The 18951-nt window shown below is 32.0% G+C and overlaps 4 protein-coding genes across 4 annotated transcripts in view; 3 read left to right on the forward strand and 1 right to left on the reverse strand.

Annotated features, from left to right (window-relative positions):
* LOC119837751 (homeotic protein proboscipedia) overlaps positions 1 to 4725 on the forward strand; it is a 32621-nt gene extending 27896 nt beyond the window's left edge. Inside the window, exons 2-3 of the mRNA XM_038363488.1 lie at positions 2891 to 3033; positions 3340 to 4725. Coding sequence (XP_038219416.1) covers positions 2891 to 3033; positions 3340 to 4725 — 1529 coding nt within the window. The remainder of the gene's footprint in view (positions 1 to 2890; positions 3034 to 3339) is intronic.
* A 3256-nt stretch (positions 4726 to 7981) lies between these two features.
* LOC119838669 (prefoldin subunit 5) lies at positions 7982 to 9476 on the reverse strand. The gene is made up of 3 exons (XM_038364740.1): positions 9228 to 9476; positions 8941 to 9150; positions 7982 to 8679 (listed from the first exon to the last, which is right to left on the reverse strand). Exons 1-3 carry the CDS (start codon positions 9327 to 9329, stop codon positions 8509 to 8511), a joined length of 483 nt encoding a protein of 160 aa, XP_038220668.1. The 5' UTR covers positions 9330 to 9476; the 3' UTR covers positions 7982 to 8508.
* A 349-nt stretch (positions 9477 to 9825) lies between these two features.
* On the forward strand, positions 9826 to 12693 carry LOC119836852 (glutaredoxin 3). The gene is made up of 4 exons (XM_038362313.1): positions 9826 to 10071; positions 10220 to 10388; positions 10476 to 10741; positions 12462 to 12693. The coding sequence occupies exons 1-4, from the start codon at positions 10022 to 10024 to the stop codon at positions 12637 to 12639; spliced, it is 663 nt and encodes a 220-aa protein (XP_038218241.1). The 5' UTR covers positions 9826 to 10021; the 3' UTR covers positions 12640 to 12693.
* Positions 12694 to 14073: 1380 nt separating this feature from the next.
* Positions 14074 to 18247, forward strand: LOC119838739 (golgin-45). The gene is made up of 6 exons (XM_038364837.1): positions 14074 to 14238; positions 14327 to 14817; positions 15103 to 15240; positions 15851 to 15912; positions 16550 to 16934; positions 17513 to 18247. Exons 1-6 carry the CDS (start codon positions 14211 to 14213, stop codon positions 17654 to 17656), a joined length of 1248 nt encoding a protein of 415 aa, XP_038220765.1. The 5' UTR covers positions 14074 to 14210; the 3' UTR covers positions 17657 to 18247.
* Positions 18248 to 18951: the final 704 nt, after the last annotated feature.

Raw genomic sequence — 18951 nt, forward strand, 5'->3', positions numbered from 1 at the left:
AAACATCATCAAGCAACATTTTTAATTTGTTGCGTTACATTAAATTGTTAAATAAATAAGCATTTAACCCGTGAATTCGAACACCTATAGCCACTGTCCATATTTTAAATTATATAAAATCGTATTTTTTTTAATTGCATTAACATATTTTCCGAATCTTTTGCAGCTTGACATATGCACCAATTATACTATTAATATCAAATAAATACTAGCTGCAATACCTATTGATCATGTAAATAGATTTTCATCATGTAGGTACATGTAGATTTTTTAAAATGTGCCTTCGTACTCTTTGATAAATTCCCAGTTTACCTCAGTATACCTGACCATATAATTCAATAAAGCAGGGTTGTACGATATTATCAAATTAAGTGCGGACGTGGCGACACCTAGAGATGCAGTGACCCTTAATTCGCAGTAAATCTTCGGTTCAGCCCGCACTCAGCAAGGGTCAAAGCGGCGTAACATCATTTATTACCCACTTGTTTTACATGACAACAAGCTATTTGGCTGGGAAACATTTGTATTATTGTAATAGAATACAATGGATTCCTTTAGTCGGAGCCTACTTCATTTTAAATTTAGAATGCAGTTTACATTTTTAAGATTTAACGTTAAATAAGTTTCAATCCTTCTAAAGATTTGAGAAAAGGAAATTAAGGTTAATCATCAAATGTTTATCATCGTCAAAAATAATCCTAATCTTAATACAATAATTTTCGTTTAAATATAACTCTCACTTTTTATAGAATGAAATAACATTTCATACAAAATTGTTTCTATTATGGGAAATAATTATTTTAGCATGCATGACGAATTGTTCTTTGCAAATTCTGAAGAAACAATTCTATTCATGGGTCAATGGCATCACAGCCAACGTAAAACGCAATAACATACCTTCTCTTATTATGTTACTATTTTATCATCGAACTTCTGTGAATATTACCATATACTTATCCTCTTTCATTCCACCAATTTGTTCAACTAACTTAGATAATCTAAACTAATATTAATTTAACGAGGAAAGACTTTTTGTTTGTTACGATTTGTGGCAAAAACTACAAGAGCGATTATAACGTACCTACTATATGTATATATATATACTAATATTTTAAAGAGGAAATAATTGTACTTTTGTATTATGTTTTCAAATAGAATATACTGGATTGAATTCAAAAATTATTTCATCATTAAAAATCTGCATCATTACTCCGTGACGTATATGTACCACAGGCAAAGCTGATGCGCACCGCTAGTATTCTTCTATTCTTATCGAGCGAAGCCGGGACATGCGGCTAGTAATTGAAAAAAATAAACAATGTTTATAACGCAAGAGGTACAACAAAAATACTTCTCAAAGCTATAATACAAGTTCTATAAAAACATTTGGTGCCAATTTATCGACATCCGTAAATCTATAAAGTTCAGCGACACGGAAGTGGGGACATCCCCATAATGCTCACATTATGCGCACCTCTCCACTCGCATAATACCATCCATTATTAGCAAAAACTTGCCACGCTCTTGCATTTCTCAAACTCAGATAGTCATACAGAAAAGCGTTGTAGATACAATATTTCATTACTATCATAGTAAGCTCAGTATTATTACTGCTGCATATATATGAATTTCTTATGTTATAATGAAATGATTAATTATCTAAATGCTTTATTTTTTATACCGAGGTTAATTCCGTGAGTCGATATTTTAAAATTTCATTCAAATAGCCTGCTAAACCAAACTCGCTTGTATAAAGAATGGAATATGATATTATAGAAAATGGGAAACTCAAATCATTTATTTTCTTTTTCTATTACTGGGAATTATTAATAATAATTTTTAGAGACACGATAATAAACAACAGTTTAGTGCATTTACCTTAAACTATTACTCGAACTGAGGTTACATTTTCGTGACATTATAAGATAGAATTTTGCAAGCGATTGTACTATGACGTTACTCATAATTATTATTCTAGTAGCTGACCAAGGGCTATCGGGTTTCAAGCCCAGTTAACTGATAATTTACTAAGTACTTATATGGACCGCAAAGTTCTTTAGTATATGTAGACAGTATCGAAATCATTTGCTTATATTGTTATTTGAACATAAAAACTACTTTACTTTTGTTTTACAAAAACAACTTTCCCAAAAAGAAATAACAAAAAAATTGAGGGGTCGTACGGCCCTATTATATACTTATTTAATACAAATACCTACCTACAATGTTTTAATATAAACGGAGCTAAAACCAACATGCGGAAACAACGGAGTAACGTTTGATTGACAGCTGCCCCTGTCCAATAGAACATGCGCTAGTTGACGAAAACGTCACTCGAGCACCACCCAGAACAAAGTTACACGCGAAACTAAGACCAACTATTATAGTCCCTAATTCCACGCAGTTAAAATTCTACCCCAAAATTATAATGCGAATACACACGAGCTCAGCGGAATCGTCACGCGAACGCGATCGCCCCATTATTCGCCGCCCTTTGTAATTTGAATTTCGAATTCCAATTCGTATTTGTGGTAAAAAGAACAGTTTCGACACAATGGCGTCAAGGGCGGTGCTCTGACATGCGATCAAGTTATTACATTAAAGGAACCCGTGCTTATAAGTTATAACCCGCTAACATTTCCAAGAATACAATAATTTTATACAGAGTATATATGACATCATTGAAAAGTTCTAACGAAATAAGTCTAAATAAGCACAATAAACTTTAACATTTCATTTTTTTTTATCCCTGATTTAGAAAAAAGTGCAATTTAAAAAAACTTTTAAATTTTAGGCACATTATTTTTAGTATTTTTCGTCACCAAAACCATTTTGTTTCTATACCAAAAGTTGCATAATTTTGAAATCTATATGTTTTTTTTTTTTTCAGAAAATGGGCTACCACGGAGACTTCGAACAGCTTACACGAACACACAGCTTTTGGAGTTAGAAAAAGAATTTCACTTTAATAAATATTTATGCAGACCCAGGAGAATCGAAATCGCAGCGTCCCTTGACCTCACAGAACGACAGGTAATAAAATACATCATATCGGTGTCCCTTTTTCTTAACCTTCCTAGTGCTTTCCTTTGTACATCTTATCACTCCTTTCTCTGTCTCTTACCGCTTAGAGTCGGCAATTTATTCGTAGAGGTGTAAGTTCCACTAACAAGCCTTCAAGCCTCTGCAAATGTTCATGGGCTGTGGTAGTACTAACCATCAGGCGATGCAGCTGCTTATTTGCTGACGATGATAGATGTATACATATATACTTGTTGCCATCATTTATTATTAAATCTATTTAAACAAGGATTTTAATTTAATGTCTAATAATTGCAGGTAAAGGTGTGGTTCCAAAACAGACGCATGAAACATAAACGTCAAACTCTCAGTAAAAGTGAAGACGGTGATGACAAAGATTCGACAACTTCAGAGGGTGGCAAGAGTAAAACAGGGCTTGATAAATTCACAGATGATGATGGACCACTATCAGGAAAGAAAAGTTGTCAAGGTTGCGAATTACCTCCGGGTGCCTTGTGCTCCCCAACTGAAGACATACCCGAATTATCATCGCGTACGAGAAACAATAATACCCCAAGTGCAACTAATAACAATAGTTTTGCAAGCGATGGCGCGTCTAGCGTCGCTTCGTCATCATCGCTGGATAAGCTTGCTGAAGAAGATTCAAGGGATTCACATCCACCAAACATTTCTGCTCCTCGTAATTTAGCAAAGCGTATCAAACAAGAAGCAAGGAAACGGTCACCATCTTTAGATACAATTGGCTGCAAAGTTTCACCATCTTCTTCTAAAGATGGACTGATTGGCATCGGTGGGTTAGCAGATGCTGGAAAGTTTTCTTCCGTTAACCTTACGCCTTCTTCGACACCGGGAACTCCATCTAGCATGCATCAAAGTCCCCTTGGACATTATGCGCGGCCATCTCCCCCTAACGTTCCACCTGTTCCACCGCATCAAGCAGTCCCAAATGCGATACCACCTTACGTTATTAGAGGTAATGCTCCACCTGGACAATTTGTACCTCATCCTGATTTCCGCATGGACAGCAAACAATTTGTAGGTAAATTAGCACAATATCCTCAGGGATCCAGATCCTACGAAGGTTACACTTCAGGCTTACAAGGCAATGATCAACACACCTACTCAAGAAACCATCAAAACGTAAGAACAGACGGCTCCCCATCAACGCGGTCTACTAACGGAATAGTGACAAGGCAAACATACCCACACGAAATGTATCAAAATTATGGTTATTCTAACTATGCTAAAGATCAAGCTGGATATGGCCATCCTGGATATGACCAGGCACAGGGTTACTCAAGTGAGCATATGGCTTATGCTAACAGCCATTATGGATACCATTATCATGAGGGTGGGCCAAATGAACATAGCTACTATGCAAGTGATGGTCAGAAACCAGCCCATGGTGCGGAATACGCAAAAGGTTCATACTATGACGGAGTTGCATACAGTGGCCAAGGCAGTGGTGCTGCAGCAAGCACTTATGCAGGAACTCAAACAAGCGGTGAAACATATACTGGCAACAGTGAGTGTAATGACAGTTACAGCTCTTTTCAACAATTTTACGAGGCATCACATGCTGCGCCAACAGGTGCTGCAGGTGATAATTCTAATTCTTCATCAGACTTCCACTTCCTTTCAAACCTTGCTAATGATTTTGCTCCTGAATATTACACCATTTGAGATAAGGATTTCGCCGAACAGGCGAGCAATCTTTTTGTATAGAATAAACCTAATAGATCACAGTTATCTCAACAACATTCACTGGTATGTCGGAAATGTAAACGAATGTTATTTCTGTTAATAAGTTAAATTATAAAACGTCGCCTAAGGCGTCCAATAAATTCATCCTATTTGTCTTGGTATCGCGTATAATTTATATGAAAATAACAGATACGACTTACTTAATAAGTAATCATGTATTAAATTGTAAATATCGACACATATTTACTTCTAGTGTTAAATTGGTATAGTTAAATATTTTACATCCACAATAATACAGGATAATGAATTATTTATATTCGAATATGATTCATAAAATAGCTATATGATCTCAAAATCATTACTCAATTTATAGTAATTATACTAAATATAATGCCAGCTTACAACATTTTACATTACATTACTCGTACTAAATCAGAGAAAACTATAATTTCACACAAATATTGCTAGCTGTGCATTGAACAGCCGCAACGTTGTATATTTGTTAATAATGAATTTAAAATAATAAAATTAATGTTCACGTTTAACAAGAATTAAACTTCTTTATTATAATATTATAATTTTCGACACTAAGATAATATTGTTTATGAAATTAAGGAATAGTCGTTGCCTTATTTAGTTTATATTTTTTCGTGACTGTAAGACATTGTAGATATTAGTTACATAGTTAATTAAACAGTGTATTGTAGATATCAGTGCTATCATTTTGGCCTATTAAAAATAAATCATTTGGTGTCGCATGTTCGTTTTTTTTTTGTTTCTCTACTATGAACCTTATTATAAAAAGAAATCGAATTTCAATTTTCGGACGGATGACGGGTAGATTTAACGTGAGTTTATAAATGAACAAATGGAGTCACAGTGATACAATGTGTCCAAAGCAAATGACTAGACTGGGCATGGTGAAGTGTTCTAATTTATACCATTTCTGATATAATAACACTATTACCATTTTAGTAGGGCGAGAAATCTCATCGTTAGGATATAGGGTATATATTTCAACATCTATTCTTTACTAGCTATCCAACCGCGGCTTTACACGCGTGAAATTCGTTTATATCGTTTTCAATCACTTTTACCCCATTTTTCGCGATAAAATATGCTATGTCCTTTTCCTAGATCAGTGCTGTCATACAAAATTTCATCAAAATCGGTTTAGTGGTCTTAACCACCAACCACGTCTTAACGTGAAAGCGTAACAGACAGTCAGAGTTAGATTTCTAATATTATAATAGGAATGCAAATATTATAGAACAACATTGTGAAATAACTAAATCCATACCAAAAGAATTAAAGAATTTATTATTAGAACCCTTAGAATATGAGTGTGATGTGAACAGTAATACAATTGGGTTTTTGAACGAATTTTTTTTTTGTGATTAATAGAAAGATCATATATAAGTTTTATAACAAAACTGTTTTTTTATTTTTTTTTTCGCAATAATTCTAAAGTTATTTCAATATAAAAATTCATTTTTGAATCCAGTACCGAAGATGCGCCGACAGCTTTCGAACAAACCCGAGCGCGTGTGACGTCATAATGTTAGTTTTCACTCATTGCAGTTGATATAGAAACAATAAGTACAGTGTTTTGATCTGTTTAATTTGTTGTCATTGTAGAATATTTAAATTTATATTCAAAATGTCTAATAAAAACAAAAACAACTCCTGACAAAATGTTTTTAAATGTTTCAAATTCAGTAACTTCTTGTATAAATGTACTATTCTCCGAAAAAATTTCAACAGGAGCATTAGACTTTTTTTTGACAGTTTTTCTGCTTCAATATATTTTATAACAGTACCAATATAATAATCGCGATTCTTTCCAATTGCAATCGACTTCTGTTGGTGTCGGACCTTCACTTCTGCGATGGGTCCACATAAGTAATGCTAATGCATGCTTGCAACCACCTGTAGACATAATCTAAAAGATTTTATTGCTGATAACATCAAACAACTTAAATTTAATAGGAGTATCTATAAATTATCCGCGGAAGCTGCACAGTCATGGCATTGAACATCCTGAATTTTTCTTGACTTTTCATCAATAGTCGTTTTACAATACAAATATTTTTTTACGACTTAGTTGAACATAACCTATAGCTTTGTCGCCAGAACTCTCACGCGATGCTCTACAATTTATGAAATAAATAATTATATTTAATATGATGGTGAGTAGATACTTAAATATTTTTATTTATTATATTATTTTTTAACAGACTTACTTGATGCCTTGGCACCTTGAACTTCAGCAGGTTTAAACCGAACGTCATTTTAAAAAAAAATTGGTTATCATAAAAATACTTACATTAGGAATATTATCAGACTTTGCCTGAATCCTTTATCACACATAGCTAATCGAAACCAACTAACAACTCATTTTTTAGCAATAAATTTTCGATATTATTGTCTAGTCACGTATAAGCCGTACTGCTACGTACGTAGCTACAACATTATGACGTCACAATTATGGTGACCAATCATGGTGCGTTTATAGTCACGTGATATTTTTATAAATTTGATCAATTTTAAATTGTTTATAATTTATTGAAAAAAATTTTTTTCAAGTTTTTTTCATCAAATATCAATATTATTAACAATAAAGTTTTAAAATACATAAAACAAATCAAAAAAAATCTTTTTTTCAAAAACCCAATTCTTAATGTTCTTCTTATTATTCTAATATCTTCTTATATATAAAATATCCGTGTCACAATGTTAGTTACCACACTCCTTTGAAACGGCTGAACCGATTGTTATGAAAATTGTGTATATTAATAGAAAATTGGGTATGTCTGAGAATCGGCCAACATCCATTTTTCATACCCCTAAATGATAAGTTAGGCAGAACAGCGTTTTCCGGGTCAGCTAGTAATTAATAAAATTCAATATGTGGTAGTCGAGCACACTTTGGCACGAATTGAGCCAGCTCTCACTGGGGAAGTACCAAACGCCCACAGAAGATCAGCGTGGAATAGCATACTGCAGTGTTTCGTTCAGTGAGAGGGGGAGCCGGAAGATATCTTACAATATCAATATAGAATCTAAAATATGTAATGATTGCAAATTTATATTATATAAAGCAACTTTTGTCTGCATATTCTCTTGTGATCAAATTATAAATCTAAACCATCCTGGAGTCCTATTTTACCATGAATAATGGGGGGTCATGTAATATATATACAAAAATATGGATTAATGAAAAAAAAAACCATAGTACAATTTATAAATTTATTATTAGTAAGCAAAACATTTTAAAGTTAATACCTGAATTCAACAGGATATAGAATAAACAGCTGTTAAAGAACTGTGTTTTAAATCAATTTGTTATCTCAAGAGGGCACAATATGTAATATTGACTACATTCCAAAAATTTAAATGAAACATCTGAAAATTACTTCAAATACAATAGTGACTTAAATTACAATTTTCAAAGCAAATTAAACAATCATAATAAATTAAATTCAGCATGAAATTTTGTTTATATTTTTACATTTTTGTATGTGTCAAAATCTCATTTTGTAAATACAAATTGGATTATAATCATTGTAAAAAGTTGCTACAGTTTAGCCGAACCATAGCTGAATACATTTAAACATAAACCTTTCTATTTTAGTGCATATCAGCAAGATTTCAGTGTTCACTTAAAATGGCCAAACAAAGTAATCAAAAGTAGTTAAATAGTGTGTAGAAATATACATAATACAAACTAGCGAGGGATTACATGTTATTAAAGCACTAATGTTATGAGGAAGCCTTTTGTGACTGAGTCTGCGCCTGAATTTTCATTTCCATCATCATAACTATTGCTTCCCGAACTTTGGACTTTTCAATTCCCATAACTTGAATTTTTTCCATTTGCTCTGTTACAAACTTCACTTTCCTCTTAAAATAGTCTTTGGCACCATCAATATCCTGAAATTTTATGTGGCTTTATATTATAAGTTTAATACCGTACACATATCAGTAATAATCCTGAAATAGCCATTCATTTCTTTTGATGAACTAGTTGTGGCCTGCGCTTTAAGTATAGCTACAGGCTCGCTAAAAAAATATTATCAAACAAAAAAATATAGTTCATATGTAGCAGTCTTCTAGTTACCGTAAGAAATATCTTATATAATTAAAGATTACTGGGCTTCCCATTGAAATATCATAAATATCATAATAAATTACCTTTTGTGCATAATAACCTGTTCCAATATCAATTATAACATTGTCTGTATCTGCTATAGTTCCAGGCACATACATTGAGCCCGTAAGAGGAACAAGAATCGTTTTGCCTTTTGTTTCTGGCTTGATTTTTTCAACACTCTCACCAGATTCCACGAACTTACGCTGAGCAATTTTAAGAGTTTGTAATGAATCTTGGAAAACATTCAGCTCCTGTAATTAGATATTTTAGTAAATACATCGTTATTTGACACACTGAAAATACGCTTGTACGGTTTTGAAAAGCTTACTTGATCTAATTGTTGTTTCAGTTGAGCCAACTGGTGCAAATTTAATTTCGATAAATCGATTTGATGCATTCCCGGCACTGGTGCTGTGGATACTGTAGCCATTTTGTTTAAAGTTTATTGCTTTGTAAAATCCAATCGATTTGTAATAACTTTTTGATTATTTAATTCAATAGACTCGATTCATATTTTATAACCTCAACTACACCGCTTTACTGACATTAAAGGCTGACGCCTGTCACACGACCAAATGACAATCAATTACATTAAAAAATAAGTTGACAGCTTACAGTGTTATTTTTCGTCTAATTTGTACATACAAAAATTGTAACTACCCGGGCTGTACTATACTAAATACTTATTTACAGTACTGTGCTATACATATATGTACATTCAAAGAGTAGTATAATAATACGGGTATATACATTTGTGAAACAAACACAGAATTTATAGGTACAGAATATTATGAAACTAGCGGGTCCCATGATAATACACTAAAGAATATTAAACTTAAAAATTATAGACCAGTGTTATTTAAATGTCAATTTTTAAAAAAATAATTTAATTACATTGCCATTTTTTTATTGACACAGAGTAAGTAATATTGCCAATGCCAATGTTACTTCAGTTTCTTGTCACTAAGTGGAGGTAAATCTAGGAAAGGTTAAAAAAGCTAGCTTTTGGTGACAGCTTTTATCGAAAATATTTGAAGTACATTGTTGTATAATATTGTTGATAGAGAACGGTTTTTTAAGCTTTAACTCAAAATATTAATTAGTGTAATATAACCTCCAAGAATGTCGGTCACTGTTATTGATACAATTGACAAATTCAACAGTTTTATAAGGTTTGTATATTTTTAATGATAATTCTGAAGAAATGTCTTTCGATTGGTGTTTTTCTTAAAAATAAAATTATAAGATCACTTTTCACTTCGTCGAAACAAATTCGTTGTGACAGTATGTATTTACATTCCATTTTTTTTTTTCGTTCAGCTCGTCATCCCTTAGTGTGGTCCATTTTTCTGCAGAATGGGCTGAGCAATGTAAACAAGTCACTGACGTTTTGCAAGAGTTGATAAAATTACCTGAAGCGAAAAATGTTGGTACCCAGTTTGGTATTTGTGATGCCGAAGGTCTTTCAGAAGTATCATTGAAGTATAAGGTAATAATTATATGAATTTCAAGTGCAAAATAAAACAAATACTCTTGAAAATAGACTATTTACAATAACTATCTTTTTTTCTTACAGATAGATTCAGTTCCAACTGTTATATTTTTCAAAAATAGTCAACAAATTGATAGAATAGATGGAGTAGATGTTGCTCAAATGTCTTCTAAGGTTAAATCATACAGTACCGGAAAATCTGTTCAGAATGAGTCCCCTAAACAAACGCTAGAAGAACGCCTGAAGAGCCTCATAAATAAACACAATGTAATGATATTTATGAAAGGAACCAGGGATGGACCAAGATGTGGTTTTAGTAAACAACTTATCCACATATTGAATGAGACAGGGTATGTTCATTTAATTTTATACATATCTAAGCTATATTATATTTCTTGGTTTGTTTTAATAACGTTTTCCAAGCAATCCAATTATCATTAGAATTTTAAGTTAATCATAAAAAATGTTAATGGTGCTTAGAATTCATGTTTGGAATTTACATTCTTGCTCTCCTTGTGATTATTTCTTAGTAACTAGTACTTGGCAACAAAAGTGGAATGAAATGTATACCTGCAACATGTTGTACACAATTATTTAATGTCTTGTTCTTATATAAAACAAGCTTTTGCCCGCGGCTTCGCATGCATTAAATTTGTAGTAGTTTAATAGATGTTATACATATTAACCTTCCTCTTGAACCACTCTATCTATTATAAAAAACCATCAAATTTGTTGCATAGTTTTGAAGATTTAAACATACATAGGGATATAGGGACAAAGAAAGCGACTTTGTTTTATACCATGTAGTGGTAGAATATCATAATGATTATCTAATATATAAAATTCTCGTGTCACAGTTTTCGTTGCCATACTCCTCCGAAACGGCTTGACCGATTCCTCTGAAATTTGGTAAGCATATTGGGTAGGTCTGAGAATCGGCCAACATTTATTTATTTATTTATTTATAATACTTTATTGTACAAAACAGAAAAAATAGTTTATACAAAAATTTAATATGGCACAATGAAATTTTGTACAAAAGGCGGCCTTATTGCTAGACAGCAATCTCTGCCAGGCAACCTGGTAGGAAAGGAAATGCAAGAGGTTTTAGGGTTAGTGCAAGAAACTACAAAATATATAAGAATATGAGAAAAAACTAATTAATAAAATACACATGTTTTCAACATCTATTTTTTATCCCGATATTCCTACGGGATACGGACTTACGCGGGTGAAACCGCGGGGCGCAGCTAGTATGATATAAAATATACACATTTTATTTATCATTGGCCTAATATCTTTTGCCTTGAAATAGGATGGTCATTTGGTGAAAAAAATTTCAAAATTAGTTAGGTAGTTTTAGACTTTATCCATTCCAAATATACAAACACAAAAAGAAAAAAGAAATGTTTCCTCAAGTATGTATTTTAGATAGATATGATAAATTAGGTCTGATTAATATAAAAATTAATAAATCATTTTTAGTTTGATATTTTTGTATATTGAATAGTGTGTTATATTATAGGGTATTATAATGTCATCGAACATAAACTTATAATGGATAACCTAAGGTCATGGTACAAAATAGTATCTTATATTATATATGAATTATAAACAACTTAACAATAATAGTTGAATTATATTAATTTCGGAAAACATTTATCTTCAACCCGTTACAGTATTAACTATTATAATATGTTATTCAGTTTTATTATTAAGATTTCATTGCAAACCAAAATGCTTTACTCGCAGGATTGTAAACTTAGACTTAGTTATCTTTCTGTCTGTCACCGAACTGTGTCTCATTTAACATTACAGTTGATGACTGTGGAAATTTTCAGAGATGTTTGTTGTTCATTCTTGCCATTTCAACAACAAATATAAAGAAAATTAGACTAACAACCACATATTGGCTTACACACATACAGCATTTTTGGACTATAATGTTGTTAATAAGATTGTATTTTAAATTCTACTTGACAAATTCCGCTAATTTTGCACAATGATGAGTGAATTTTGTAACAAAATTTTTCTTTAATTAAACATATTTATATTCAGTGTTTGTTTCAGTGTCCAATATGATACATTTGATATTTTAACTGATGAAGAAGTGCGTCAAGGTCTTAAACAATTTTCCCAATGGCCAACTTACCCTCAAGTGTATGTAAAAGGAGAATTGATTGGTGGCCTTGATATAATCAAGGAGCTTTTAGAGAATGGTGAATTAGAATCTACTTTAAATGCGTAATTTAGTATGTGCTTTAGTGGATTATTATTTATTGTAATAAATTTTTTATAGATACAAATTGTTTCCTTTTAAAATTAATTCATAAAAATAAGAAATGTAAATCCAATTTGTTTTTAAAGATATTAAACATAAGTCCCACCTCCATTTCGGAACTCCTCGTGTTGGCGAGCGAACGAGATGTAATTGTTTTTAAATGCATAGAGTAGTGCAATATATTATACTTATAACTGTAAGACACATATGTTAACTGTTTAACATAATATGACATTTAGAAATTAAAAACTTTTTAACGGATTTTAATCGCAATTTATTTTCATTATAATCCGTTAAAATTTTTTAATTTCTAAATGTATAATACTCGCGTAAAATCAAACACAAAAAAATACTATAATATGACATTATATGTATTGGAAGGACAAATATCATGTCAATAAAAATTGGGATGAATAATGAACATCGATCGAATGTGGGGGTTGAGCACGATTCGGCACGAATTGAACCAGCTCTAGCAGCTGGTACCCCGACCCCTCAGAAGATTGGCGCGAAATTCCATGCTATTTTGTTTCGGCTAGTGAGTGGGTAAGCCGTATACCTTTTTCTTTTCCTTCCCAGACCATTTCTTTACTCCCTTCGTCAATCCTTTCTTTATCCTATACTCTATAAAAGCAGGCAACTCATTTAACTTACCTCTGCAAATTTTCATGGTCGGTGGTGATCAAAAACCATCAGGCGAACCACAATTGCCCGCTGGGCGCTATAACAATTTAGAATTCACATAAAAAAAAAGAAGTTAACATTTTTAATTCACCGCTCAAAAAGGTTCTTCTTCTGGCATGTTAAGAATGAACCGTTCAGAAATATTCAAGTATTTTATGTTCAATTCAGAATTCAGTTCAACAAAAAGGGTTCCCATCGTCTATTGTGAGACTCCATATTTGCCCATATTTGTACTCACTGCACTATGTAAGCTTCCTTTTTTCTACAATTGGATTGCTGATTTTAAATGGAAAGGGATTGACGAGGGGAATAAAGGAAAGGACTGGGAGGAAGGTTAAGGAAAAGGATACGGGCCTCAGCCTACTTTATGTAATAAATCTTCAAACTTCTATTAGACTTCAGAGTTAAAAAGATTTTTATTAAGTACAGGGTATAGTGCCTTATAAACCACCAATGCTTCACCCCTAAGGCCAGTCACATATAATCGAACGTATATACACGTTCATAAGTGTAAAACGACATTTGCAAATGTATTAGGTATTAATGCAAACATTCGGAATTGAGCGACCCGGGTACTGACTATTGGCAGTGCTTATTTTTTTTTTGTTCAATGGCAATTTGGTTTTTACATTTTTTTGGTTAAATGTTTCTAAACAGAAGGAATTGACACTTGTCACCTGATAATTGATAAATCGTCAGGCGTCAGCACTCAGTGTCAAACATGACAAATAAACAGTAAACGTATATGAAGGCCAACTAACGTAACTTATTAATATATTTTGAATCTTGAAATAATTTTATTATTAGTTATTAGTTTTAAAAAATCCTCTTGAAATATTCTACATTTACTCAATATGGACACCATCACCCCATTTAATGACAGTAAGTACCAATGATAAGATTACATTAATGAAAATATATTAAAATTTATTACCTTATTTACCTAATGTACACTTTATACCTATGACAGTTATCATGGGGAAAGCTAGAACTGCAGGCGATGGTATGGAATCGGAAGAAAAAGTCACAGAAACAAAGCAAAAAGTTGATGTTAAGCCTATTAAAATATTGAAAAAAAAAGAATCGCTCTCAGGGGGACGACTCGTCCAAGTATACCCAACGAAATTTTTTTCAACAGAAAAAAAAACACACATTTACTCCAAAAACCCAAAATTTGTGCCATATGAGCCTTATCCTGCAGCTGTTAAACCAATGAACCCAAAGACAGTATCAAAAAGCACAAAAAAATCAAGAAACCATATGGATATAAACACACTAGTGTCTCAGATGTCTCAAATGAACACTAATTTAAATGAGTTTAAGCCAAGATTGAAGCAAATAACAACCAGTGACAAAACAGCTGATCAAAATAAAACACATGATGATGAAATGCAGAAAAAAATTGATGCATTGACAAAAGAGAATGAGAGTTTGAATGAACAGCTAAAACAGCAAGTACAGGTGAGTAATTGTTACTATTGAATTTAATAATAACCTGTTTTTTTGGATAAATGATAATACATTCCTCTGAAAGAATATCAGAAAAGTTTACTGCTACATGATTTTAGTGACCTTTAATGCAGACTCCTTGCTGCATAAATAAATGTGGTATATATATATATAATTTATTATTTAAATAGACACAGAGAAAAAACTGTAAGCTGAGCTTGTACCTGTTTGTTATTTCAGTACTTTTGCCTCATAATTCTATTATAGTTTGTTAATTTACTTACACATTATAATCAGGTAAATAAGGAATTGAAAACTATGCTGGTAGCATCAATGGGAGAGGATTTGGAGACACAAGTGCAATCATTAAATGAAGATAAGAAGCACTTGGCCAATGCCCTAATTAACTCAGCCCAACACCTATCTACACATCAGGTAGCATAATGATTATATCTGTTAAACTGATAAGATTAAAAACTTTAGTATTAAGACTCCATTTAAAACATTAAAATAAAATTCTTATTGCATAAAAAAATTACAAATGTTAATGAATGTTTCTAAAAAATAACCTTGGTTATATACATTTGAATATAGAATGAAAAGCAGTTTTTAAATGGTTGCTTTAATTAATAATTTTTGTAAAAATTAATAAATATGCCAGCTTTTCATCTTGCTTATAGTTCCTACTAATATTATAAATGCAAAAGTAACTGTCTGTCGGTCTGCTTTATCTTCATGCCTAAACAACTAAACCAAATTGGATGACTTTTGGTATAAAGATAGTTTGAGATCTAACAAAGGATAGGTTTCAACCTAGAAATCTTCCAGAAACAGTTTGGCAAAATTGAATAAAATTAAATACACCATACAAATGCTTTACCACTCACTGCTGCTATGGGCTTGATAACTAATAATACTTTTGAATAGACTGATTCTATATGGCTAAGTTTAAATTGCCTCACTTTCCTTATGAGAACTTGGATTTATAATTAACAAATTAAGACAATGGGTATTTTTTTCATAAAACTATATCATTATGTTTTAGGAACAGACTGAATGGCTTGCTGGTCAGTGTGAAGTGTGGAGAAGCAAATTCTTAGCCAGCAGGTACATTAACCAATACATAACAATCATTTAAACCAGGATAATAAACCATATGATGTAAAAAATTCCTTGTTTGTAACTCACAAAACATTATGATTCTGATCATGATGATGGACATTTATGAATATAGAAACATTTTGAGATATTCAACATGTCACTTAGAATGTCCCAAATTAAGCTTGTACTGTGAATACATATAATACACATTATTATTATTTTTTAATCGTTAGCTAATAATTTTATCTATAATCGAATTATGATAATCAAATCCTCCTCACATATGGAATGTCATCCGCCCATACTAAATAAAAATGAATAAGTTTTGAATGTGGGAGTCGAGCATACTATAGCACAAATTGGTAACACATCCTCACAGATGATCGGCTCGAAATAGTGAATGCTACTATTACATAAGTGATTTGTTTCGTACGATGCTTGGGGCAGTCAGAGGTCCTTAGTTTTTCCTTATCCTGCCCAGACCTTTCTTTATCCCTTATCCCACAAAGACAAATGTTCATGTGCGGTACTGGTTGCATACCATCAGTGACCCACCAGCTCCTTTGTAAAAAAAAGTGTGTCATTTTATATTGCACCATATATGCATTATTGTTAATCCTGATATAATATTCATCATTTTCAGTTTACTCATTGAAGAGTTAGCCGCGTGCAAGAAGATTCTCAATGAGAAAACCGCTAATTTACAACAAGCAATCAAACAACTACTTGATGAACGGTGCAGGGTGAGGGACATGATGATGTGTACATATAAGAACTTGTACAGCCTCCATGAAAGGTGGTTAGAGAATATAGCAGCATCAGAATATATGGGCAGTAAGAAGTTGTGCAATCGACCAATCGGCAATCTAAACTTCAGTGCAACTATTCCTCATTCAACAAATGTATTAGATGTGGCGTTAGTGAACATGAAATTGGCTGAAAATATAAGCAGTGATGTTTGTAAGCAGGATATTGGACATTTGGATAATCTATCCAGTATTACCGATGCAGAGAAATTTGCAGAACAGGTGCGTATTATTCTCTTTATTTATTTTATTATATTTATTATTCACAAATTCTTAAGTCATAAGATTCGGCGCGGATTATGCCGTCGATTGGACCAATGTGCTTGCATTCTATCAGCGTATGACAGTACTATTTCTGCAAAGTTCGTCACGTCTTCGTTACGAGTGTACTCCTGTACAGTGTACACTAATGGTAGGGACCATTGTAACTAGAACTCTATGTAAAAAATATAGGCTATTTAGCTGGACTACGTCTGCTAATAACTGATAGAAAACATCGTAAAATTTGTGTTATGGCTCTAAAGAAAACACTTTGAACGCGTTGTTGTAATGAACGGAATGCCGTGTTTTTAAATTGTTTTTATAAAAGACTAGCGGTCCACCCCGGCTTCACCATGGTACATATATAGGCTTTCTCAATAAATGGGCTATCTAACACTGAATTTTTTTTCAAATCGGACCATTAGTGCGTTCAAACTATCAAACAAATAAACTCTTCAGCTTTATAATATCAGTATAGATTTATTTAATTTTTCTAATTATTTTTTCTAAATACGTAAAACTATACTATTTGACTTCAGGTTATGGCAATGCCAATAGACGTGAAGAGACTGAACGAAGAACCAGTGAATGCGCTCGTGCACCACGCGTACAGTAACAGCGGCAACGTCGCACCGCCAGTCGCTTCGTGCGTACATTGTAACGGGAAAGTGCAGTTATTGTAATGTCTTTAAAATTATTGTAAATAATACATTCAATTGTGTAAATATATCAATAAACTTATGTGGCTTTAAAACAATTAGAACCAACTCCGACTTTACATGTGTAAATTTGAAATTTTTACTTTATAGTACTAGTATGAATCGTTTCTGTAATACGCGCCAAACCACTTCAACTTAACTTGTTTACAAATTTACTAAATTCCTCTACTAACAAGTGTGCTGTACAGTACTGGATCTATTACAAAATTTTTAAAAAGCTCCATATCGTTTATATTTCGATTTAATACTGTGATGTTCTACCTACCAGTTAAATTTTCTTTTGTAACATTATTATATATAATATTAAGTATATTAATGTTAAGTCGCATCGCAAGTTTGTTTGTTAGTTACAGAATTACATCAATACATATATTTACTAAAAACCTTTTTACGGCAGACACTAAATAGCCGATACCTACCAAATTTGATAAACCATGGAACATATACCTTTAAATATTATGTATTAAACATTGCTTAAGTTGAGAAATGCAATACTACAAAATCTTTATACTGTACTATTCGTATATTATTATACGAAGTGTCTTTCCTTACCAATAAACATCTTCCATAAAAATAAGCCATGTCAAAAAAAAATAACATGTCAATATCAATAAGTAATATTCAATTTATTATGTTATTTAAATTTACGGCCACGTTGGTAATATTAATAAATGAAAGCAAACAAGATTATATAAATATGTAAAAACAAGACATTCAAATGTATTTGTTTCTCATTTAATATAGAGTAAATTACAATAATTACACAAACAAAAGGTTGTGATTAGGTAATTCATTTTTTAACTGTTATCATTTGAACTATATTTAAGTTTGTTCGCTATCATCCTTCAATTATAGTATGCAGGATGCGTCACATGTAAAATTTAAAAAATTGTGAAACTCTTATTTAGTCTATCAGCATTTGCATCTAATGCGTAATAATAAAAAAAAAGTTAAAAGCCAAATGTAATTCGATTATATTTTTCAACATCGAAAATTGAAAATTTATTACGTAGCTAAGTATTTAACTTTTAAAGAAGCGCTCGGTAGATGGCGGCTTGACTTTGGGTCATGGATGCTAATGCTGCCGTTCAAATTTGGCCGCTTTTACCGAACTACAATTCAATTGCTTAGTTCACCATTGATATTAATTACACGAGTACGTTAAGTTTGTTTGTTTTTTAAATGTCCCAACCACAAGATAAGATGTGATTAATTTTATTTCTGTGATAATATATTAAAAAGGCAAATTCGCCGTCGTA

Source organism: Zerene cesonia, chromosome 3 (genome assembly GCF_012273895.1).
Source record: "Zerene cesonia ecotype Mississippi chromosome 3, Zerene_cesonia_1.1, whole genome shotgun sequence".
Taxonomy (NCBI): domain Eukaryota; kingdom Metazoa; phylum Arthropoda; class Insecta; order Lepidoptera; family Pieridae; genus Zerene; species Zerene cesonia.

Coding starts and splice junctions, on each gene's coding strand:
- LOC119836852 (XM_038362313.1), top strand. CDS start 10,022: ATGTCGGTCACTGTTATTGATACAATTGACAAATTCAACAGTTTTATA. Junction 10,389..10,475: donor AAGTATCATTGAAGTATAAG/GTAATAATTATA, acceptor TTTTTCTTACAG/ATAGATTCAGTTCCAACTGT. Junction 10,742..12,461: donor CACATATTGAATGAGACAGG/GTATGTTCATTT, acceptor TGTTTGTTTCAG/TGTCCAATATGATACATTTG.
- LOC119838739 (XM_038364837.1), top strand. CDS start 14,211: ATGGACACCATCACCCCATTTAATGACA. Junction 14,239..14,326: donor CATCACCCCATTTAATGACA/GTAAGTACCAAT, acceptor TACCTATGACAG/TTATCATGGGGAAAGCTAGA. Junction 15,241..15,850: donor AACACCTATCTACACATCAG/GTAGCATAATGA, acceptor ATTATGTTTTAG/GAACAGACTGAATGGCTTGC.
- LOC119838669 (XM_038364740.1), bottom strand. CDS start 9,329: ATGGCTACAGTATCCACAGCACCAGTGCCGGGAATGCATCAAATCGAT. Junction 9,151..9,227: donor TGAAACAACAATTAGATCAA/GTAAGCTTTTCA, acceptor ATCTAATTACAG/GAGCTGAATGTTTTCCAAGA. Junction 8,680..8,940: donor CAGGTTATTATGCACAAAAG/GTAATTTATTAT, acceptor ATAAAATTTCAG/GATATTGATGGTGCCAAAGA.